This window comes from Schistocerca gregaria, chromosome 1, assembly GCF_023897955.1.
Source record: "Schistocerca gregaria isolate iqSchGreg1 chromosome 1, iqSchGreg1.2, whole genome shotgun sequence".
Lineage (NCBI taxonomy): Eukaryota > Metazoa > Arthropoda > Insecta > Orthoptera > Acrididae > Schistocerca > Schistocerca gregaria.
Genome location: NC_064920.1, coordinates 681,510,169 through 681,535,592, shown reverse-complemented (window position 1 = coordinate 681,535,592; position 25,424 = coordinate 681,510,169). Strand labels below are relative to the sequence as shown.

At 37.4% G+C, this 25,424-nt stretch overlaps 1 protein-coding gene across 1 annotated transcript in view; it reads left to right on the top strand.

Annotated features, from left to right (window-relative positions):
- Positions 1-25,424, top strand: part of LOC126302081 (proton-coupled amino acid transporter-like protein pathetic) — a gene marked incomplete at its 5' end in the record, with an annotated part of 163,857 nt that overhangs the window by 112,704 nt on the left and 25,729 nt on the right. Inside the window, one exon of the mRNA XM_049991721.1 lies at positions 1,537-1,703. Within this exon, the coding sequence (XP_049847678.1) occupies positions 1,537-1,703 (167 nt within the window). The remainder of the gene's footprint in view (positions 1-1,536; positions 1,704-25,424) is intronic.

The window sequence follows — 25,424 nt, the reverse complement described above, 5'->3', positions numbered from 1 at the left end:
TAAACAAATCAAATAAACATATATCAAAGGAATAGCAACAGAAGGTAGACCAGTAGCCTAGTGTCTCTGTGCTTTCTAAAACACAGTAAATATTCAAAAAATTTCTTCATGGATAGTATATATCGGATATAAACAAAGACATAGATGAATAAATATATTTATAAGCATGCTGCTACTGTTTTTTTGTGTAACTGTGGAGCACCTATGGCTGACGCGATCAATAGTAATTGGCCACTTTGACCTAAAATAACTCATGCACTATTCAAGTTACAAGCCTGTAATTTATACCAATTTAGGTTTACACCAATAGCTTTCTAAAGACATGTCAATTGACACAATGGGATGAAGCGTTTAGATTTTGGAAATTCGTTGCTGGGTGTTACTTGTATAATTTATTATCAGATAGTAAACTTTAAACTAATAAAGATACTGGAAATCTGATTATACCATCAGAATCATAATGCAAATAATAGTTATGTACATGTTTCTTTTTGAGGTATCATGATTCACCTGGCTACTATTAATTGCTGTACGAACTTTGTTTCACAAAGTCCGCCATGTTTGGCACTGCCGGTGTGTCTCCTTCATCAGTACAGCATCACCATGGAATTCCCAGCCATGTGGCTGGACCAGCCATTGTGCAGCATCACATGGTTGCTAAGCTAATTCATTGCAGAAATATAAAACAGAAAATTAAAAGCTTTCATGTGTTCAAAATATGGTACAGACCTTTTTTGTTTGTGCCTCCCATAAATTAAAAGAATTTTTAGATTTGTAAATCAGGTTTCATTGTTGTTGTATGTCATAGACAGATAATGAAATAAAACAGAAAACTTTCAACACTTTTTGTCTTCAGTCATCATCCCGTAAATGTTGGCATGACTAGAAGTCTAGGTTAGGAGATTTTTAACATCAAAAAATGCATGAAGTTAATAATGGCATATAAAGAAATACTTAACTGAAGATACTTAAATATTTTGGCTTAATTGAATGCCCAAAATTATTGAGGCTTGATTGAATGTGCAACATGTAGCCTCAAATATTCTGTCAACGAGTTGCTGACAGAAGAGCCAGAGAGCTTGTACATGACTCCCTCTCTCCCTCCCCCCCCTCTCTCTCTCTCTCTCCCCCTCTCTCTCTCCCCCCCTCTCTCTCTCTCTCTCTTTCTGTGTGTGTGTGTGTGTGTGTGTGTGTGTGTGTGTGTGTGTGTGTGTAGGCGCATGCACGCGCGTGTTCGCACGTGTGTGAGTAAGTGTGCATGCATGTGTATGAGTGTATGTGTGCTGATGTGTGGGCATGTGCTCTGTGTGAGTGTGTGCTTACATTCATCTGAGAGAGTGAGAGAGAGGGGGAGGGGGGGGGGGGGAATAACAAAATCAACAGCTGTAAGTAATTTCTTCCAGCAAATCTATCCATCCTCAAAATACCATGCCTCAGGTAATTTTGTTCATCACTCTTTTATACAGTTGAAGCTGTCATTATTTGAACCAACAATGTGTAAGACTTTCAACTAATGTTACATGTATTTTATTTCAGTGCCGCTCAGTCTGTAAAGATTCTAATTGCACTTGGAGTTTACTGCACATATGGCCTTCAGTTTGTTGTGCCAGTTCAGATGTTACTAAATGCTACAAGAGATAAGTTTCCTGTAAGCCCTCTTCTGGTTTCATATATTGTAAGGACACTCCTTGTTACTGCAACAGGTATATTCCATATTTTCTTCTTTATTAATTTACTGAATTTTTATCGTGACTAGAATTTCTTTTTCCAAGAAAATATCTGTTCATACTTTTGTACTATTAATGAGTTTGCAACAGTAGACATATGTTATGGGAAAGCCCAGGTGGATCTGATCTCTTACCTGAGACTAACACTAACAGATTCTAAAAACTAAAATTACTGGAACAATTAAGCTTCAAAAGCTGTGTTATGACAGTCACTCAGGATAAGTATGACTTCTTGTCCACAAGCTCATATCCTAGGAAGATACATAAATAACACCAAACAGAGTCCCATTTTTTTGTTTCATTTTTCAACACTACATCCACATCTGTACTTTGTTGATAGTATCTTTGGTGTCACTATTATTTCTTCTCTTTTCTCTCCCATTCATAAATGGTTTATTGGAAGAACTCCATAAAAGCTCTAATGTTCCCAATTTCCTCATCATGCCCATTTCATGATATACATGTGAGAGAAAATATATTGTCCGATTATTTTTTTTTTTTTGCCCCCCCCCCCCCCCCCCAAATGTATACTGTTTGCAGCTTTCCCCTTACTTGTTTGAAAACATATCAATGTCTTGTATCTTGATGTACAGTACTGAAAAGATGTTGGAAACTAATACAATTAAGGATAGTGCCAAATGATATACAGCACACAACAGATGAATTGAGCTGCTCAGTGAATTAAAGTGGAAAGTGTCAAAATGGAAGTTTTGTGACTCAGAGGATTAAAGATTGCAACTGATCCACAAATTTGAATGATTTTATTCTAACATCCAGTTTGTTCTGGATGGCCTTTAACTTCTATATTCTTTCACACAGATATAAAAAGAATAATAAGTAGGCTATAAAATACAGAATATACAAAAATAAACACATTATTGTTGTGAAGATACCATTATGGTACCCAAATCACATACACTGACAGCAAAACATAATGATAGATAATTTATTTATTAATATTGATTTATTTATTTACTTAGCATTCTTGTATCTCATCATTATAAAAATGGTATAGGATTTGTGATACATTGCCTTACATAGAAAATAGGACATGAAAAGATTTACAATTATATGTCAATAAATAAAATATTATTACATATAAAATGAAACAATATTCATAATATGTTAAATTAGAATAATAGATGAATACAATTTAGTTTTCAATGAGCATTTTGGGTCATTATGATGAAGGAAGTAAGCTACTGTATATTGAATACTGGTGATTTACGTATTCCTTGACACTATAAAAACTCTTGCTAATTAACATTTTTTAAAGTTCTTTTTTTAATATGTGGAATTTTGGTATACTTTTAATTTCCTTTGGTAGAGCTTGTTTGATAAAGAACACTTTTTTTATATGTAGCTTTTGTGTGACTTTGTCTATGAAAGTCGTCTCTGTTTCTCATTTTGTAGTTACAAACTTGACTGTTTAACAAAGAATGTTCCTGGTGTGCCTTCATAAAACATATAACATCATAAATATAGATACATGGTAGAGTCATAATTTGTAGTGCCTTGAAACCTTTTTTACATGATGTCATACCTCTGATTATCCTTATTGCCCTCTTTTGAAGCACAAATGAGTGTCTGGCCAAACTGGTATTCCCCCAATATATGATACCATATCTTAGTGTGCTATGTATGAGTGCAAAGTATGAACATAACACTGCATAGACACTACAGGAATTTTTTTGGATTCTAAGAACATAACAATGCTGACTTAATTTTTTGTTTAACATTTCTGTGTGTTTCTCCCAGATTAGATATTCATCTAGCCATTATCCTAAAAGTTTTGTGTGTGCTCTATCTTAAACTGCTCAAGTTTCACAGTTAGGTCAGATTTTACTTTGTTTGTTATATGTCTGAAGTCCATTCAAACTGCTTTCATTAACAATTAATTTGTTGGCAGAATGAGATTTTCACTGTGCAGCGGAGTGTGCGCTGATATGAAACTTCCTGGCAGATTAAAACTGTGTGCCAGACCGAGACTCAAACTCAAAGTTTGGAAGGTAGGAGGCGAGGTACTGGCAGAAGTAAAGCTGTGAGGACGGGGCGTGAGTCATGCTTGGGTAGCTCAGTTGGTAGAGCAGTTGCCCGCGAAAGGCAAAGTCCCGAGTTCGAGTCTCGGTCTGGCACACAGTTTTAATCTGCCAGGAAGTTTCAATTAATTTGTTGTTTGTAAACCACATGTTTGCTTCTTCTGTCTCTACTGTGACTCTCTCCAGTAAGTCAGTTTCAATCATATCTTTGTAGACTGGTGTTGTCAGCAAACAATACTGCATCTGCTGTTGAAAAATGGTTTGGAAAATCATTTATAAATATTGAGAACAGCAATGGCCCCAGTACAGAGTCCCATGGCATGCCATACCTGACTCTTTGGTATACCAATGAGTAGATTTTACCCGCATGCTGTATCTCTAACTTCTGATACCTCTTAAAAAGATAGGATTTGAACCAATCACGTGCTACTCCACGAACCCCGTAGCAGTAAATTATGGTCAATGACATCAAAAGCCTTAGACAGGTCCAAAAACAGGCCACAGTTTAATTCAATTTTGTCTACAGAATTTATGATCAGTTTTAAAAAGTTATAAATTGCTGTGTCAGTTGACCTATTTTTCCTATATTCAGTAAACCAGATAAAAAATCAGCAGTGTCATATCTCAATGAGGAACTTGAAAGTTTCAGTACAGGGTTGGAGCATGTACAGGAACTTAGATTCAAGTTTAAAAGAGTAGATGACAATGCACTGGATAGATATATACCCAGTAGAACAGTTTATAAAGGGAGGGAATCTCCATGGTATACAGCTACTGTAAAGAAGCTTCCAAAGATACAGATATTTCTGCATAAAAGGTGTAAGACAAAGCGTAGGGCTATAGAAAGAGAGATGGTGAATGAAATGCATTTGACTGTCATGAGAGCAATACATGATGTCTTCAATGACTTCCATAGCAGAATTCTGTCAAATGATGTAAGTTAGTGTCCAGCCCCTTGCGAATGAGACTGGAACTGAAATTGAGGGTATCAAAGTAAAAGTTGAAATTCTGAAATCCATTTTCAAATGTCCCTTTACAAAGGAACACTCAGGAGAATTGCCTAATTTAATCCTTGTACAACTGAAAAGATGAATTAAATAAGTGTTAGTGCAGTGGTGTTGAGGAACAGCTGAAAAAGTTAAAATTGGACGAAGCTCCAGGGCCCAGTGGAATCCCTATTATACTCATATTCTATACTTAATTTGTGATTGAGTTAGCCCCTCTTCTAACTATAACCTATCATAGATCCCTTGAACAGAAAACTGTGCTCAGTTCTTGGAAAAAATCACAGGCGACACCTGTCTACAAGGAGGGTAGTAGGAATGATCCACAAAATTACTGTCTAATATCCATCCATCAGCTAGTAGTGGAATCGTAGAACATATTCTGCGCTCAAACATAATGAGGCATCTTGAACAGAATGACCACCTCAGTGGCAACCAGCATGGATTTCAAAAACATTGATCATGTGAAACCCAACTCTAATGACATACTGAATGCTTGGTATCAAAGTAGACTGGTAGATACAGTATTTCTTGATTTCCGAAAAGCTTTTCACTCAGTACTGCACCTATGATTATTGTCTAAAGTACGATCATGTGGGGTATCAAGTGAAATTTGTCTCTATATTGAGAACTAGGAAGGAACACGTTATCTTGGATGGGGCGTTATTGTCAGATGTAGAACTAACTTCAGGTGTACTCCATGGAAGTGTGTTGGAACCATTGCTGCTCCTGTTTTATATTAATGACCTTGTAGACAATATTAATAGTAAAACCAGAATTTTTACACATGATGCAGTTACCTATAACGAATTATTATCTGAAAGGAGCTGCATAGATATCCAATATGAGCAATCAGTTTTTGGTAGGATAATGTAAACTGAAGCGCCAAAGAAACTGGTATAGGCATGTGTATTCAAGTGAAGAGGTATGTAAACAGGCAGAATATGTTACTGTGGTTGGCAATGACTATATAAGATAACAAGTGTCTGCCGCAATTGTTATATCAGTTACTGCTGTTGCAGTGGTAGGTTATCAAGATTTAAGTAAGTTTTATCGTGGTGTTATAGTCGGTGCATGAGCAGTGGGACACAGCATTTCCGAGGTAGCGATGAAGTGGGGGATTTTCCCATATGGCCATTTCATGAGTGTACTGTGAATATCAGGAATCCAGTAAAACATCAAATCTTCATCATTGCTGTGGTCAGAAAAAGATCCTCCAAGAACAGGACCAACGACAACTGAAGAGAATTGTTCAACATGTCAGAAGTGTAACCCTTCCACAAATAGCTGCAGATTTCAATGCTGGACCATCAGCAACTGTCGACATGTGAACCATTCTACAAAACGTCATTGATATGGGCTTTTGGAGCCGAAGACCCACTGCATGACACAAAGCTTTCCGCCTCGCCTGGGTCTGTCTACACCGACATTGGACTGTTGATGACTGGAAACATGTTGCCTAGTCAGACAAGTCTCATTTCTAATTATATATTGTATGGAGCAGATGGACGTGTGCAGGTATGGAGGGAACCTCATGAATCCATGGACCCAGGGGATTGTTGAAGATGATGGAAACTGTGTAATGGGGCATGTGTAGTTGGTATGATATGGGACATCTGATATGTCTAGATATGATTCTGACAGGTAGCGCATATGTAAGCATCCTGTCTGATGATCTGCATCCATTCATGTCCATGGTACATTCTGACGGACTTGGGCAATTCCAGCAGGGGAATGCAACACCCCCATACGTCCAGAGTTGCTACAGAGTGGCTCCAGGAACTCTCTCCTGAGTTTAAAAAACATTTCCACTGGCCACCAAACTCCCCAGAGGTGAAAATTATTGAGCGTATTTGAGATGCCTTGAACATGCTGTTCAGAAGATATATCTATCTCCTCATACTCTTACGAATTTTTGGACAGCCCTGCAGGGTTTATGTTGTCAATTCCCTCCAGGTGTTACCTGAGTCCATGTCATGTCATGCTGCAGCACTTCTGCATGCTTAGAGGGTTGCTATATACCTACCAGTTTGTTTGGCTCTTTGTTGTATATGGATAGATAAAAAATGTACTCACCAAATGGCAGGAGAACACAGACATAAAAGAAGGTTGTAATTATTCAAGCTTTCAGAACCTGTGGCTTCTTCTTCAGGCAGAAGAATTATAGGGGAAGGAATAGGGGTGAAGGTAAAGGACTGGAAAGGTCTAGGAAAAGGGATAGATTTCAGAAAAGTCACCCAGAAGCACGGGTCAAGAGAGACTTGCTAAACAGGATGAGAATGAAAGACTGATTGTTGGGGACTGCACTGGACAAGATTTGAAAACCTGAGGCTTAAAGATGGAAGACAGGGTAATATGCAAGACAGTAATTATTGCTAAAACGTTGTGTACAAGTTAATAAGAGTGAAAAACTAAGTGCATTGTACATAACAGAGGTGGGATGGGACAGTGAAAAATAAACATGTAAGAAAATAAAAAGGTGTAGAAAACTAAACTGGAGTAAAGAAAGGAGTAGTTACCGTGAAGAAATGTTGAGATGGAAGAAATTAACATAAATTAAAGCCAGGCAGGTTGCAAGAACTGAAGACTTGTTTTAGCACTAGTTCCCACCTGTGGAGTTCTGAGAAACTGGAATCTGGGGGAAGAATCCAGATGGTTTGTGTGGTGAAACAGGCAACGAGGTCACGATTGTCATGTTGTGGAGCATGTACTGCAATAGGATATTGTGTGTTGCCAAGATACACCCTCTGCCTATGCCCATTCATCCTAACTGTTCATTTGGTGGTAGTCATGCCCATGTAAAACGCTTGAACAGTGTTTACACAACAGTTGGTATATGACATGTGTCGTTGCACAACTTTGATAGTATATAGGGATGGGATCTTGATAGCAAATACTGTATGTAGAGTTGTCAGACAGCTGGCATAGACCTTCACTAACATATTTCTTATGGTCAAGTGTCACAGTGAGAGATCCTTTGTCAGCTGGGAGGATAGTGATGAAATCATCAGCTCTTGGGGGATATAGAGCCTGGAGTTGTGCAGAGAACATGTTAGGGCCAAGTTGTAGGGACCTGATGCAGGGTTGTGAAGCAATGCTGGATGTGAGGAATTCTTGAAAGGCTTGGAAGGGATGATTTTGAGGTAGTGGTGGTGGATTGAGTTGGGATCATGGCTCGAACTGTTCAAGGCAGGGTTCAATGTCAAGTTTGCTGTTGGATAGGTTTGGCATTGGATTGCAGAGTGAAATTTCCAGTTGAATTACATATGAAGGAAAGTAGGTCCTTCACCAATGCAGCACGATCAAATGCAAGTTTAGGGCTAAAAGTGAGATCCTTGGATAATACAGATAACTCAGGAGGGAAGAGTGCTTTAGACAAGAGGTTGTGAACACTGTATCATTGTGACTGGCTCTTGTGATTATGAGTTATTACTGGATTACTGGTCTGGAAGGTAGCGGCAAAGACTGTGGGATTTTAAGAAGGTTGACCAAGCTTGATTTGTAGGAGAGGAGTGGTGGTTGATGTGACTGTTGAGGGAGTTGCAGAGGGACAAGAAGGGAAATGCCACTGTTCAGATAGTTTAGGAGAAGGTGGGATAGTTTTCTGAGGTGAGGTCTGGCATGTTGTCCCAAGTTGAAGTTGGCTTGGCAGATGATACCATCAAAGGAAACATGAGGGGCAGATAACAGCAGGATTTTGTAGAAGGAGAGAAGTCTGATGGAATGGAAATTGGCTGATGAGCTATATATGTCACAGATTAGGCAGATAAAAGCAAGAGATTGCTGTATTTGAAATGTAAAAGAGCCTGGTGTAGAACAGGATTTCATCCATAAACAGGGACTTTCAATATTAGGTCTTTTGGAGTAACTCCAAGGGACAAGCAGGTTTCAAGAAACAGAATGTGGGACCTTAGTTTTGATAGTGCAAAAGCATGTTTTTGAGAAGAACAGATATACTATGTGAGGGGCTTCATCACAACAAGAAAGGATGTTTTGGAGTGTTACAAATCATGGGAGTGGCAAAAAAGATAAGTAGAGGGCGGATAAAAGAAATACTGGGTAAACAGAAAACAAAAGTCTTAGAAGAAAATGTAAACTGCATAATGGCTCAAAAAGGTTAAAATGGCTCTGAGCACTATGGGACTTAACATCTGAGGTCATCAGTCCCCTTAAAACTACTTAAACCTAACTAACCTAAGGACATCACACGCAACCACGCCCGAGATAGGATTCGAACCTGCAATTGTAGCGGTCACTGAAGGGCCTAGAATCGCTCAGCCACACTGGCTGGCATAAACTACTTAATTTGGCAATTAAAGTAATGTAGGAGACGGCACTAAAAGTCAATCAGAGTAGTTTGTCGAAAAACAAATGCACAGAAATGTGAAGGAATTATGTATTAACTAGGTTAGTGGAAGGCAGAAAAGAAAATAGCTGCCAAATTTACTAATAAATCGGCGAAAGATGATCATGAGAAGGCCCTGGAGTGAGGTGAACCGTAAATTGTTATAGGAAAATTTGTAAATAGCAGTGGAATTGTTGTATGCAAATTCGTAATTAAAAGTGGACCTGTCTATGTGCACAGAAACTGGTAGACTACTAGAAAAGATGTAGGGGAAAAGTGTTGACTTATATTGGTATGCAGATAATAAACAAATGGATTAGCACATAAGGTAGAAAACAGACAGTAGTTTGAATAAGACAGATGACAACAAAGACTGAAAGTAGGGTTTGACAATGTAATGGCTATGGATAGGTAAAAAATCCACTCACCATGTGGCAGCAGAACACATATATAAAAGAAGTTTGTAATGTCAAACATTCCCTCCCATACAGCCTCGGCATTCAAGACAAATGTATTTGTTCAGGTGAAGACTCTTTACAGTAATACACTACCATTCTCACCTAAGCCTTCGCTGGATATTATTATCCCACTAGCGTAGTTCAAAAGCAGATTCCCTGGGCTATCACATCCAATCCTGGTACCGTTGATCCCTCCAAAAAACAACTTCAGAGTACACTACTGGTCACTCAGTATTATCCTGTCTGGAATGTATTAATCAGCTGTTTCGACAAGCCCATGACTTCCTAAAATCATTCCCTCTAGTGAGATCTATTTTGTCTGAGATTCTGCCCACCACAACTAGAATAGCTTTCTGTCACCCTCCCAATCTCCACAACATTCTTGTCAGACCAAATACTTCTTCTGCACCCACCTCTCTCTACCCTATCGCTCCTACCCCCGTAACCATCCCACTGCAAGACTTGCCCTACACACTCTCCTACCACCAGCTATCCTAGCCCTATAACTGGCTAAACATGTACTATCAAAGGGAGATCTACATATAAAATGACACAAGTCATATACCAGCTGTTATGTAAATACTGTTCATCCTTTTACATCCGCATTACTACCACTCCCTCCCACCCCCCACCCCCACCCATGAACCATAGACCTTGCCGTTGGTGGGGAGGCTTGCGTGCCTCAGCGATACAGATAGCCATACCGTAGGTGCAACCACAATGGAGGGGCATCTGTTGAGAGGCCAGACAAGCGTGTGGTTCCTGAAGAGGGGCAGCAGCCTTCTCAGTAATTACAGGGGCAACAGTCTGGATGACTGACTGATCTGGCCTTGTAACACTAACCAAAACAGCCTTGCTGTGCTGGTACTGCGAACGGCTGAAAGCAAGAGGAAACTACGGCAGTAATTTTTCCCAAGGGCATGCAGCTTTACTGTATGGTTAAATGTTGATGGCGTCCTCTTGAGTAAAATATTCCGGAGGTAAAATAGTGCCCCATTTGGATCTCTGGGTGGAGACTACTCAAGAGGACGTCATTATCAGGAGAAAGAAAACTGGCGTTCTATGGATCAGAGTGTGGAATGTCAGATCTCTTAATCGGGCAGGTAGGTTAGAAAATTTAAAAAGGGAAATGGATAGATTAAAGTTAGATATAGTGAGAATTAGTGAAGTTCATTGGCAAAAGGAACAAGACTTCTGGTCAGGTGAATACAGGGTTATAAATACAAAATCAAGTAGGGGTAATGCAGGAGTAGGTTTAATAATGAATAAAAAATAGGAGTGTTGGTAAGCTACTACAAACAGCATAGTGAATGCCATATTGTGGCCAAGATAGACATGAATCCCATGGCTACTACAGTAGTACAAGTTTACATGCCAACTAGCTCTGGAGATAATGAAGGAATTTAAGAAATGTATGATGACATAAAAGAAATTATTCAGATAGTAAAGGGAGACGAAAATTTAATAGTTATGGGTGACTGGAATTCGATAGTAGGAAAAGGAAGAGATGAAATGTAGTAGGTGAATATGGACTGGGGGTAAGAAATGAAAGAGGAAGCTGCCTAGTAGGATTTTGCTTAGAGCATAACTTAATCATAGCTAACACTTGATTCAAGAATCATAAAACAAGGTTGTATACATGGAAGAAACCTGGTCATACTGACAGGTTTTAGATAGATTATATAATGGTAAGACAGAGATTTAGGTTTCAGATAGATTATATAATGGTAAGACAGAGATTTAGGAACCAGGTTTTAAATTGTAAGACATTTCCAGGGGCGGATGTGGACTCTGACCACAATCTATTGATTATGAACTGTAGATTAAAACTGAAGAAACTGCAAAAAGGTGGGAATTTAAGGATATGGGACCTGGATAAACTGACTAAACCAGAAGTTGTACAGAGTTTCAGGGAGAGCATAAGGGAACAATTGACAAGAATGGGGGAAAGAAATACAGTAGAAGAAGAATTGGTAGCTTTTGAGGGATGAAGTAGTGAAGGTAGCAGAGTATCAAGTAGGTAAAAAGAAAAGGGTAACCAAAGAAATACTGAATTTAATTGATGAAAGGAGAAAATATAAAAATGCAGTAAATGAAGCAGGCAAAAAGGAATACAAATGTCTCAAAAATGAGATCGACAGGAAGTGCAAAATGGCTAAGAAGGGATGGCTAGAGGACAAATGTAAGAATGTAGAGGCTTATCTCACTAGGGGTAAGATAGATACTGCCTGCACGAAAATTAAAGAGACCTTTGGAGAAAGGAGAACCAATTGTATGAATATCAAGAGATCAGATGGAAACCCAATTTTAAGCAAAGATGGGAAAGCAGAAAGGTGGAAGGAGTACATAGAGGGTCTATATAAGGGTGATGTACTTGAGGGCAATATTATGGAAATGAAAGATGATGTAGATGAAGATAAAATGGGAGATATAATAGTGCATGAAGAGTTTGACAGAGCACTGATAAACCTAAGTGGAAACAAGGCCCCGGGAGTAGACAACATTCCATTAGAACTACTGACAGCCTTGGGAGATCCAGGCATGACGAAACTCTACCATCTGGTGAGCAAGATGTATGAGACAGGTGAAGTACACTCAGACTTCAAGAAGAATATAATAATACCAATCCCAAAGAAAGCAGGTGTTGACAGATGTGAAAATTACCGAACTATCAGTTTAATAAGTCACGGCAGCAAAATACTAACGCGAATTCTTTACAGATGAATGGAAAAACTGGTAGAAGCTGACCTCGGGGAAGATCAGTTTGGATTCCATAGAAATGTTGGAACACATGAGGCAATACTGACCTTACGCCTCATCTTAGAAGAAAGATTAAGGAAAGGCAAACCTATGTTTCTAGCATTTGTAGACTTAGAGAAAGCTTTTGACAATGTTGACTGGAATATTCTCTTTCAAATTCTAAAGGTGGCAGGGGTAAAATACAGGGAGCGATAATCTATTTACAATTTGTACAGAAACCAGATGGCAGTTATAAGAGTCAAGGGGCATGAAAGGGAAGCATTGGTTGGGAAGGGAGTGAGACAGGATTGTAGCCTATCCCCGAAGTTATTCAATCTGTATATTGGGCAAACAGTAAAGGAAACAAAAGAAAAATTCAGTGTAAGTATTGAAATCCATGGAGAAGAAATAAAAACTTTGAGGTTCGCCCTTTGACATTGTAATTCTGTCAGAGACAGCAAAGGGCTTATAAGAGCAGTTGAACAGAATGGACCGTGTCTTGAAAGTAGGATATGAGATGAACATCAACAAAAGCAAAACGAGGATCATGGAATGTAGTCGAATTAACTCAGGTGATGCTGAGGGAATTAGATTAGGAAATGAGACACTTAAAGTAGTAAATGAGTTTTACTATTTGGGGAGCAAAATAACTGATGATGGTCGAAGTAGAGAGGATATAAAATGTAGACCGGCAATGGCAAGGAAAACATTTCTGAAGAAGAGAAATTTGTTAACATTGAGTATAGATTTAAGTGTCAGGAAGTCGTTTCTGAAAGTATTTGTATGGAGCGTAGCCATGTATGGATGTGAAACATGGACAATAAATAGTTTGGACAAGAAAAGAATATAAGGTTTCGAAATGTGGTGCTACAGAAGAATGCTGAAGATTAAATGGGTAGATCACATAACTAATGAGGACGTATTGAATAGAATTGGGGAGAAGAGGAGTTTGTAGCACAACTTGACAAGAAGAAGGGACCGGTTGATAGGACATGTTCTGAGGCATCAAGGGATCACCAATTTAGTACTGGAGGGCAGCGTGCAGGGTAAAAATCGTAGGGGGAGACCAAAAGATGAATACACTAAGCAGATTCAGAAAGATGTAGGCTGCAGTACGTACTGGGAGATGAAGCAGCTTGCACAGGATAGAGTAGCATGGAGAGCTGCATTGGGCCAGTCTCGGGACTGAAGACCACAACAACAACATACTACCACTAAATTGTCAGTTAGGATGAATGAGCATAGGCAGAGGGTGTATACTGGAAACACACAGTATCCTGTTGCAGAGCATGCTCTACAACTGCGCAGTCATGACCTCAGTGCCTGCTTCACCACATGGACCATCTGGGTTCTTCACCCAGACACCAGTTTCCCAGAACTCCTCAGGTGGGAACTAGCGTTACAACATTTCCTTAGTTCTTGTGACCCACCTGGCCTTAATTTATGTTAATTTCTCAAAATTTTTTCACAGTAACTACTCCTTTCTTTACTCCATTTTAGTTTTCTACATCTTTCATTCTCTTACATGTCTATTTTTTGCTGTTCCCCACCCACCTGTGTTATGTACAATGCACTTAGAATTTCACTCTTATTATCTTGTACATGACATTTTAGCAGTGATCTCTGTCTTGCATAACACCCTGTCTTCCACTTTTAAGTCTCAGGTTTTCAAATCTCATCTGGTGCAGTCCCCAACAGTCAGCCTTCCTTCTTTTCCCATCCATTAAGTCTTCCATGGCCCGTGGTTCTGGGTGACTTTTCCAAAATCTGTCCCTTCCCTAGATCTCTCCAGTCCTTTTCCTTCACCCTTCTTCCTTCCCCTTCAATGCTGCTGCCTGAAGAAGGAGTCACTTACTTTATTACAACCTTCATTTATGAGTGTTCTGCCACCGCTTGTGTAATTATTGAGTCAGATCTTCATAAGATTTCAACATGGTGCAGAGATTGGCAAATTGCTCTAAATGTTCAGAAATGTAAAATTTGGCACTCCACAAAACCAAAAGAACTTAGTATCGTATGACTATGAGTCACTGTTGGAATTGGCCAACTCATACAATCATACAAATACCTGGGTTTAACACTTTGTACAGATGTGAAATGGAATGATCACATAGGATCAGTCATGGGTAAAAAAGATGGTAGACTTTGGCTTATTGGTAGAATACTGGGGAACTGCAATCAGTCTTCAAAGGAGGTTGCTTACAAATCACTCATGTAACCAGTTCTGGAATATTTTTAAGTGTGTGGGACCCATCACAGATAGAACTAGCAGAGGGTTTATTTATTTAGTGCCCATATTATCACATTCATGATATTGGACTTATCAAAGTACAAAACAGTATAAAATATTATATCTTTACATCATGTACAAAATCTTATCATTCTTATTAACACTTCTTTATAACAGAAACATTATTCTGCATAATTAGATTATAAAATTCTCTACGTACATACACATATAATAAAAGCTAGCAAAACACCTCGATTGATTTTGCCAAAACTATTAAATACCAGTTAAATCAGATAGCAACAATGGCAGAAAAGTTAGGTGCATAATTAGATACTTACACTGATCAAATACTTTGATAATTATAAACTGTTGTTTAGAGAAATTATGGGGCAGACCTAGGAATTTGAGCAGAATTCCAGGTATTCACTAATGCTGTTGTTTATTTGTAGATTTTTTTTAGTTCTTTTATAAATGTATTAATGGTTGGTATGTTTTGTGTTATCTGGAAATTCACTGTTGAGAATTTGTCTTTTGTAAACAACACTTTTCTTATATATTGATCTTCTGTGCACATCCCTCTGATAGTCATCCATGTTCCTTGTTTGATAATTGTAGAACTCACCATTCAAAGCTGACACTTGGTGGTTTTTAATGAAGCAGAGACTTTCAAATATAAATATAGATGGTAAGATCATGATTTTTAATTTCTTAAAGCTACCTCTACATGATTCTCTGTAAGCAACATCACTTATTAATCTTACAGGTTTCTTTTGGAGTTTAAAAGACTGCTTTGCAAAAGAGGTATTTCCTCAGAATATTATACCATACCACAGTAGACGATGCTAGTATACATAATAAGGACTTGACACTGTTTCAGCATTGCAACAATATTTATGCATTCTCAATATGTAATAGTAATTGCTTAATTTTGAGTCAAGCATTTCTACATATTTTTTCCCATCATAGATGCTTATCTACCCATAATCTATGGATTTTATGTGATTCTTATGCTGAATTTGGCTAATCAATATTGTGAATTTTACATTAGTCCTATATTTGTTCCTTATATGGTTGAAGTTCTTGCATACAGTTTTCTTGTCATTGACAACTAGACAGTAACCTTTAAGCCATTTTTAGCCACTTCTGTTTTGCTGATTTTTTTGCTGTGTCCTCTAATCATTCTTCCCTTTTATAAAGAAGCTGGTATCATCAGCAAATAATATAGTATCAGCCAACTGTTTTATATTCAGAATTGTACACATTACCATCCTGGACATTTGCACTCTTTGTTTCCTATCAGTTAAATATGACTTGAACCACTCTAAGAAACACCACAGGCACTGTAGTTATATAGTTTTAACAGTATCAGATTATGATTTATATGATCAATGCTTCGGAAAGATCGAAAAACAACCCACAGATCAGTTCCTTGTCCTCAATAGTCTTGTAAACAAGTTTTAGGAAACTGAAGAGAGCATTTTGCATGGACTTGCCTTCCTGAAACCATTCTACACATTTACAAGAATGTTATTTTTGTTTAGGAAGTCTAGCAATCTGTCATACATTATTCCTTCAATTATTTTTGAAAATGCAGATAATAATGATAGTGATCTGAAATTTTTAATGTCAAACTTCTCACCACTTTTATTAACTGGTATTACTGCTGACTGCTTTAGTTTACTTGGAAACACACCAGTTACAAAGGAGCCATTATGTCCACAATCTGAGAGACAACATTATCAGTACAATATTTAATAATTTTGTCAGGAATACCACCAAATCCACAGGTCATTTACTCTTTAGTTTACTGGTAGCCCTTTGTACTGCTTCCGGTGTTACAGGAGATAGGTACATTGCCCTTTCATTTACTGCAGTTATTACCTTTGCCTTTGGATTATATTTACCTGTGATCAGGTTTTGGGCTACATTACTATAATGATAATTAAATATATTAGCTATTAGAAATGGATCACCAACAATTTCACTTCTGTGTTTTAGGATGATTTTGCCTGTATGATTATCAATAACTTTCCATATTGATTTCATTTTGTTGTTCCCCTTTCTGATATATGAATCAATGTACTTATTTTTAGCAGCAACTAAAGCAGCCCTATGCTTTTTCCTATAACACTTTACATATGGTTTCAAGATAGTACTTTGCTTTGCACACTTATATAGCATTCTAAGACTTTATGATGACTCTTTGATTTCACTTGTTATCCATGAATTTGATTTTTTAAATATTTTTGTTCTCTTCAGAGGGAATGAAATATTATAACAGTATTTATAATTTGACAAGAACTTGTTGAATTTTATATCTACAGAACTACTGATTTCACTGTTCCAGTTTACATTTTTTAACATGAGATTACAGACCCTAACACTGTCATCATTAATCAATCTTCTCTCAATATGTCTCTTGTTGTCGCTTTTCTCATGAGATTTCTCTTAAGTCAGTTTAATTGCTAATCAGAGGAACCGGTGTCCAATACCTCAGATTTAAAGCCACATTTTGATTTATTGATGAGTATTTTCACTTTTGCTGCCAAATCTGGTGGTATCTTCTGCACATATAACCATATTGCATGTTTTTAGTAGATTAACCAGTTTCTGCCCTTTTTACAGTTCTCCTTAAAATTAAAATTGAAGTCCCCAAGCATAATTATGTATTTTGCCTAACTATTTAGACACTTCAGAAGATTTTCCAAACTTTCAGAGAACAATTCAAACTTTCCATATAGGGGGGTATTCTGCAACTATAATTTTCCTTTCTGTTAGTTCACATAAATAATATTCAAAATCATTTTCAGTACAGCAGACATTTTTAAACCTAACTTCCATTTATTTAATACGTGTTCTTACATATATACATGTTTCACCCCCCCCCCCCCCTTTATCTTTATCTGCAAAAGCTGCTGATCAACTGTAAGTCTGAAATCTCAGCTGCACATTTTTTGTATTTCTTGCAACCAGTGTTGAGTTACACACAAAATTGAAATCTCCTTCAATGTAATAGTGAAAAGGATCTCTGCCTCATACAGGTTACTGGTTAAGTCATGTACATTATGATATTTGAGAGTTCTTGCCTGGTATGCTGACAAACAGAAATTATGTGAAATGAAAGCCGCTGTTAGGTTTTGTTTTGTACCTGCATATGTCAGTGTACAATACCCAGTGTTTATGTTTATTAGTGTCATTTAGACTTAGTACATTTAAGGTAGCAGTTTTTATAGTTTTATTAGGTCACTTTCGCTTGTATGTAAATGCTTGTTTAAATTTCAAATACAAGGGATAATTAGTAGGTGTAGCTTACCATAGGTCACTGTGTAATTCATTTATAATATTCACTAGATAGCCCCTAGCAGTTTACTGTAGGTCACTGTATTCACTAAATAGCCCGTAGCAGGAAAATAAGCACCAGATCTCGCTTCTACGGTAAATTTTTATTTTCGTTATTGAGTGTCCTTTCTGCCAACTAGAGTGTAGCTGCTAACCTTTTGTGACAGTAGGTTTTCTTAAGTTTTTTTTATAGTAAATCAGTTATTAGCTAGATGGATAGGGACTGTGTCTGTTATGTGCAGATGCAGGAGGAGTTGGCCAAAGTCCAAACGCAGCTGGAAGCTTTGTTTGCCACAGTCAACAAGCTCCAGAGTGCCACCTTGAGGTGCGGTGGGGATTGGGTGCCTGGGGCAGCCTCTGCTGTACTAGATGTGTAGGGGGGCGGGGGATGTCACAGCTCTCTGTCACTGAGCTGACCTCAGGTGTGACTGAGCCAGCTGGCCTACTCTCACATGAGTGTGGGTGGCAGACTGTGTCAAGGTCTCGAGCCTCAAGTCTGAAGGCTAGATTCAGTGTGCTATCTGATGCTGGAGGAGGAGGGGGGGGGGGGGGGGCTGAGCCAGATCAGACTGCACCTTCTGCCAGGATAGTGGCTGCTCCTTCAGCAAGGTCCAGACAGGCAGAAGTATGTGCCTAACAAAAGTATAGGAGAGGGAAAGGATCACCTTGGTACAACAAACATATTAGGAAGTTGCTGAGAAATCAGAGAATTTTGCAGTCATTTTAAACATAGTCACTGCCCTGCTGACAAACAGAAATTATGCGAAATGAAAGCCATTGTCAGAAGAACAATGAGAGATTCTTTTAATGAATCTGAAAGCAATATTTTATCTGCAGATTCTAAAAAAAAAACCAAAAAATTTTGGTCATATGTAAAATCTATGAACGCTACAAATAATTCAATACCTTCTCTTGCTGACAGTACGGGTAATGTAAATGATGATGATAAACAGAAGGCTGAAATTCTAAAACTAGCTTTCAAAAACTGATTTACAGTAGAGGACTGCAGCACCATTCCCCCTTTCAATTATCGAACAAACGAAAGGATGGCTGACATAGTGTTTAGTGTATCTGGGATTGTAAAACAGTTAAGATCCTTAAACACCAGAAAGGCATCTGGCTCAGACAGTATCCCCGTAAGATTATATGTTGACTATGCTACAAATATAGCACCATTCTTACCATCATCTATCAGAGGTCATTGGAATGGTGGAAAGTTCCATGGGACTGGAAGAAGGACCAGGTCATAGCAATCTATAAAAAGTGTAAAAAGTTGGATGCACCTGCCAATTTCACTGACATCGATTTGTTGTAGAATCATGGAACATATTTTGTGTTCAGACATAATGACCTTTCTATACTCTGAGAAGCTCATCTGCAGAAACTAGCATGGTTTTAGGAAACAGCGGTCATGCGAGACACAGCTGGCCCTCTTTGTGCATGATATACAACAGGCTCTAGATACCGGCTCCCAGGTTGATTCCATATTTCTCGACTTTCGAAAGGCGTACACTCAGTTCCGCACTGTTGCTTGCTACAAAAAGTGTGTACTTCCAGTCTATCCAGTGACATATGCAGTTGGATAGAAAGTTTTCTAACAGACAGGGAGCAGTATGTTGTCGTGAACGTGGTAACTTCAACAGAAACTTCAGGTGTGCCCCAGGGTAGCGTAATAGGTCCTATGCTTTTTACAATTTAAATAACGATCTGGTTGATGGCATTGACAGTGGCCTTAGACTGTTTGCTGATGATGCTGTAGTCTACAGGAAAGTAGTATCACACGAAAGTTGTGAACAAATCAATGAGGATTTGCAGAAAATAAATGTGTGGTTTAATGACTGGCAGTTATCTCTCAATATTAGTAAATGTAACCTGCTGTGTATAACAAGGCAAAAATCCCCATTAATGTATGAATACAAAATAAATGATCAGTCTTCAGAAGCGATAACATCAGTCAAGTATCTTCGTGTGAGTATTCGAAATGATCTCAAGTGGAATGATCAGATTATACAAGTAACAGGTAAGGTGAACTCTAGATTGCAGTTTATTGGTAGAATCCTGAAGCGATGAAGTCCTTCAACAAAGGCATTAGCTTACAATACGTTAGTTTGTCCAGTCTTAGAGTATTGTTCTTCTGTACGGGACCCTTACCAGTTGGGTCTGATTCAAGAAATTGAGAAGGTTCAAAGAAGAGTGGCAAGATTCATGACTGGTATATTTAGCCATCACAAGAGCATTACAAATCTCATAGAAAGTTTGAAGTGGGACACACTTGCAGATAGACAATGCGCTAAACAGAAGGGGCTGCTCACTAAATTCCGAAATCCAATCTTCACCGAGGATGAAGCTCATATTTTACTACCACCAACTCTTTCAAATCATGTAATGATCATCATTCAAAGATAAGGGAAATAAGAGCTTGTACTGAGGCGTTCAGACAGTTGTTTTCCCCTCATGCGATCCGCGAGTGGAACAGGGGGGGGGAATTTGACTTTGGTGCGAATTGTGCACTCCGCCACACGCCACTTGGTGGCTAGCGGAGTATATATGTAGATGTAGTAGACTCTAGTGTTCTTTTCATTTCTGTCTTGATTTTCATCTCCTGGGAGCCCTGAACTTCTTCTTGGTTCTATTCCTCTGCAGTAGATTGGGCCATAAAAAATCATTCATATGTTGTTTGGATGCTGTCTTGTGCCTGGTGGTTCATCGTAATCCATCGTTTTTATTTCCTGGACATACTGAACATATTCAGAGAAGGACAATATGAATGGTCACAAATTTGTTTAATCTGTGAGGAAGTGTCACAGAGATACTGAGGCAACTGACCTATCACAGGAAAGTCTGTTAAGAAAGTTTCATGAATCAGCTTTAAATGATTACTCTAAGAATGTACTACAACAAAAATACTTCATCAGATCTACAGAAATAATTCAGTTTGCCATAAAATAATCAATCTTATGTTAACATCATGCTTTATTTATTTTTATAAAACATAAGATCATATTGGCTATAACATCAAAATTGCCGTAAATTCAAAATTACAATTACAGTCTCTTTGGATCAAGTTGTAAACTAATATGAATCAGATTGTTCACCATGTGACAATAAGAAGGAGGTGAACTGATCAGTCTCATTACAAGATAGATGTTGGATGTTTGGAAAATGTTCCACAAACAGATCACAAACATCACTATAATTATGGCCATGTTACGTCTGTGTTTACAAATCAAATACACCTTTTCTGTAGCTATCTTTCTCTTCATTGTTTCTCAGGCAACAACAGACAACATAACCTCAACCTGCTAGTGTCAATTGACTAAAGTCTAAAGATTCCTAGTGACAGCTGACTTTTGCCCACATTCTATGTGATTATAGTCTGGACCAACATATTCCCTCAACTGGGGTCAGCAGAGTTACAGGTGATTTTTAAACTAACTACTTTTTAGGTTCATGCACAACATCAACAACACATTTAAGGATCATAGTTCACACACAATACCAGTAATCTCTATATCATTTTTTTATTGTTCCTCTTATAAACTGTTTTTAATTATTTGTCAAAACTCAAGGGTAGTGCCTACTACATTTTTTATGTTCTACACTAGGAAGTAATTGTTAGTACACCTGGTGAATAAAGAATTCACATGGGAGATTGGTGTGGTTACACAACTGTGTGTGTTACACTGAGGAAGCCTTCAGAAAGAGTTGGGTTTAATGAATTGGAAGCTAGGCAAATGTGTGGGAGAGGTTAAATGTTTCTTGTACCTTATTTTTATATGCAGGAAAATACATATTTGTATAAGAAATGATACAAGGAGGGAAACAGAATTTATTTGTTTGTCTCTTTGTGTATATTACGTTTAAGCTATGAGAGATTAAATTAGATTAGATTAATACTTTTTCCATAGATCACGAATACGACACTTCGTAATGATGTGGATCATGTCAGGTTAATAAAAGACGTCTGTACAATATATTACATTACACAAAATATTGCATGACACTAGTATTTAAGTTGTCCTTTTTTCCTCCCTTAATTTATACCTAAAAATTCAGCCAATGAGTAGAAGGAGTTGTCATCTAGAAATTCTTTTAATTTATTTTTAAATGTTAGTTGGCTATCTGTCAGGCTTTTGGTGCTGTTTGGTAGGTGACCAAAGACTTTTGTGGCAGCATAATTTACCCCATTCTGTGCCAAAGTCAGATTTAACCCTGCATAGTGAAGATCATCCTTTCTCCTGGTGTTATAGCAATGCACACTGCAATTACTTTTGAACTGGGCTGGATTATTAACAACAAATTTCATAAGTGAATATATATACTGTGAGGATCCCTAGATCCTTAGATGTCTGCAGGATGACCGTGGGTGGGCTCCAGTAACTATTCTGTTCACACGTTTTTGAGCAATGAATACTTTTCTACTCAACGATGAATTACCCCAGAATATGATGCCATACGAAAGCAGTGAATGAAAGTAGGCATAGTAAGCTAATTTACTGAGATTCTTATCATCAAAATTTTCAATAACCCTAATAGCATACGTAGCTGAACTCAGATGTTTCAGCAGACCATCAATGTGTTGCTTCCAGTTTAACCTCTCATCAATGGACACACCTAAAAATTTTGAAAATTCTACCTTAGCTACAGACTTCTGTTCAAAGTCTATATTTATTACTGGAGATGTGCCATTTACTGCACGGAACTGTATATACTGTATTTTATCAAAATGTAAAGAGAGTCTGTTTGCTGAGAACCACTGAATAATTTTGTGAAAAACATCCTTTACAATTACATCACTTAGTTCTTGGTTTTTGGGTGTTATTATTATACTTGTATTATCAGCAAAAAGAACTAACTTTGCATCTTCATCAATGTGGAATGGTAAGTCATTAATGTGTATCAAGAACAGTTAAGGACCTAAGACCAAACTCTGTGGGGCCCTGTACTTGATAGCCCCCCAGTTTGAGGAATCAGCTGTTGTTTTATCATTACATGAACCACTTATTTCAACTTTATGCATTCTTCCAGTTAAGTATGAATTAAACCATTTGTGCACTGCTCCTCTCAAATCATAATGATTTAGCTTATCTAAAAGAATTCCATGATTTATACAATCAAAGGCCTTTGAGAGATCACAAAAAATACCAATGGGTGATGTCTGGTTATTCAGAGCATTTAATATTTTATCAGTGAAAGCATATATAGCATTTTCTGTTGAAAAGCCTTTCTGAAAACCAAACTGACATTTTGTTAGTACTTTATTTTTACAAATATGGGAGGCTACTCTTGAATACATTACTTTCTCAAAAAATTTTGATAGAGCTGTCAGAAGAGAGATTGGGCGGTAGTTGTTGACATCCGACTTATCCCCCTTTTTATGCAATGGTTTTACAATGGCATATTTCAGTATATCGGGAAAAACACCCTGCTCCAAAGAGCTATTACATACGTGGCTGAGAATTCTACTAATCTGTGGGGAACAAGCTTTAAGTACATTGCTGGAAATGCCATCAATTCCGTAAGAGCTTTTACTTTTCAGTGAGTTTATTATTTTACTGATTTCAGAGGGAGAGGTTGGTGGAACTACAGTTGTTTCAAACTGCACAGGTATGGCCTCTTCTATTAGTAGCCTTTCCTCTGCTAGTGAAGATCTATATCCTATTTTCTCCACAACATTTAAAAAATGATTATTGAAAATATTTTCAATTTCTGATTGTTTGTTAGTACACTTGTCGTTCAGTTTTATGGCACTAAAGTCTTCCTGTGCTCTTGGTTGCCCCATTTCCCTTTCAATAATATTCCAAATTGCTTTAATTTTATTATCAGAGTTACTGATCTCAGACATAATACACATGCTTCTGGACTTTTTAATAACTTTTCTTAGTACCACACAATAGTTTTTATAATATTGAACAATTTCGGGGTCAGTACTCCCTCTTGTTGTTAGATACAGTTCTCTTTTACAGTTGCAAGATATTCTTATTCCTTTAGTTAGCCATGGTTTTTTATATGTTTTCTTGGAATTATGTTTAACTATTTTCTTGGGAAAACAATTTTCAATACCCTTAAAAATGTATTGTGAAATAAGTTATATTTCAAGTTTGCATCGGGTTCCTTATACAATTCATCCCAGTCTGGCTGCTGCAGGCTTTCCCTAAAGTTTGAAAGTCTGATTTGATATACTGCGTGGAGCTATGTCATGTACTGTAACTAGCTGTGCACCATGATCTGAAAGACCATTCTCAACAGGATAAGCATTTATGTCCTTAAACTTATCTTGGTGTATAAAAAAAGTTATCTATCAATGTACTGCTGTTCTTTGTTATCCAAGTAGGAAAGTCAATGCCAGAGCTGAAATTGAAAGAACTGAGTAATACTACAAGGTCATTCTTCCTATTACACTCTTTCAGGGAATCAACATTGAAATCCCTACAAATGATAATCTGCTTCCCCCTGTCTGACAGATAGCACAACAAAGCATCCAAGTTTTCTAGAAATAGCTGGAAGTGCCCTGAAGGGGACCTATACACTGTTACAATTATGAAAGTGCCATCATTTAGTTTAAGTTCAGTGGCACATGGTTCCATATGTTGCTCTCCAAAAAGTTTTTAGTTTCTAAATTTTTTACACTGTGGAAGCTTTTGACATACATGGTAACTCCTCCTCTCATCATATTATCTCTACTTACATGTGCAGCTAATTTGTACCCATTGATGCAAACCTTTTGCATATCAGTGACAATGTGATGCTCAGACAGGCATAGTACATCTATTACATTCTCAGTTTCTATATCTTCTAAACAAAGCAGAAGCTCATCAATTTTATTCTTCAATCCCCCAATATTTTGATGAAATATACTAACATTATTTCTCACTTTACTTTTGTGAATATCTTGAACTTTTTAAACATCTTTGGTACTTGCCTGGCTGAGTTTCCCACTGGACACTGATCTTACACTAAAAAAGAGTTTCCACCATGAGATGTAGTTCCTCCCCCCTTTAATGTTCCTGCTATCAGCATCAGCCAGATATGATAATTTTATATTACATTTATTTATTATGTATATTAAATATCTATGTGTTAATGTATACTAATAATATATCAGAGAATGGAAGCATATATTGTTTAAATGCTGCACCAATTAAATTTTGTGAAAAAAGTCTATTTATGATTGAATTTATGACTAATGGTAAAATTGTTTTCAGCTGAATTATGTATGAAGTTAGGAATGCAATCAGCCAGGAATACAGCAGCAGTAAAAATAAATCTACATTCATTTTGATCAGTTCAAAGTAAAGTAATAATAATAATAATTTGCTGTAGTAATTAGCCAGTGTCCATAAAAATATGACACCATATAGTTCTTCAGCCTAATGTAAAGAATATTGAGATGAAGAAAGTAATGCAGCATACGTTAATCATGAGAAAGAAGTCTTTGTCTTGAGAAAGCCCTTCAGGCAGGTGGAGGGCAAATCAAGTATTTTAAAATAAAACAGTGGGTAGTCTTGGAGGGAACAACAACAATAATTTGAAAAACATAGAT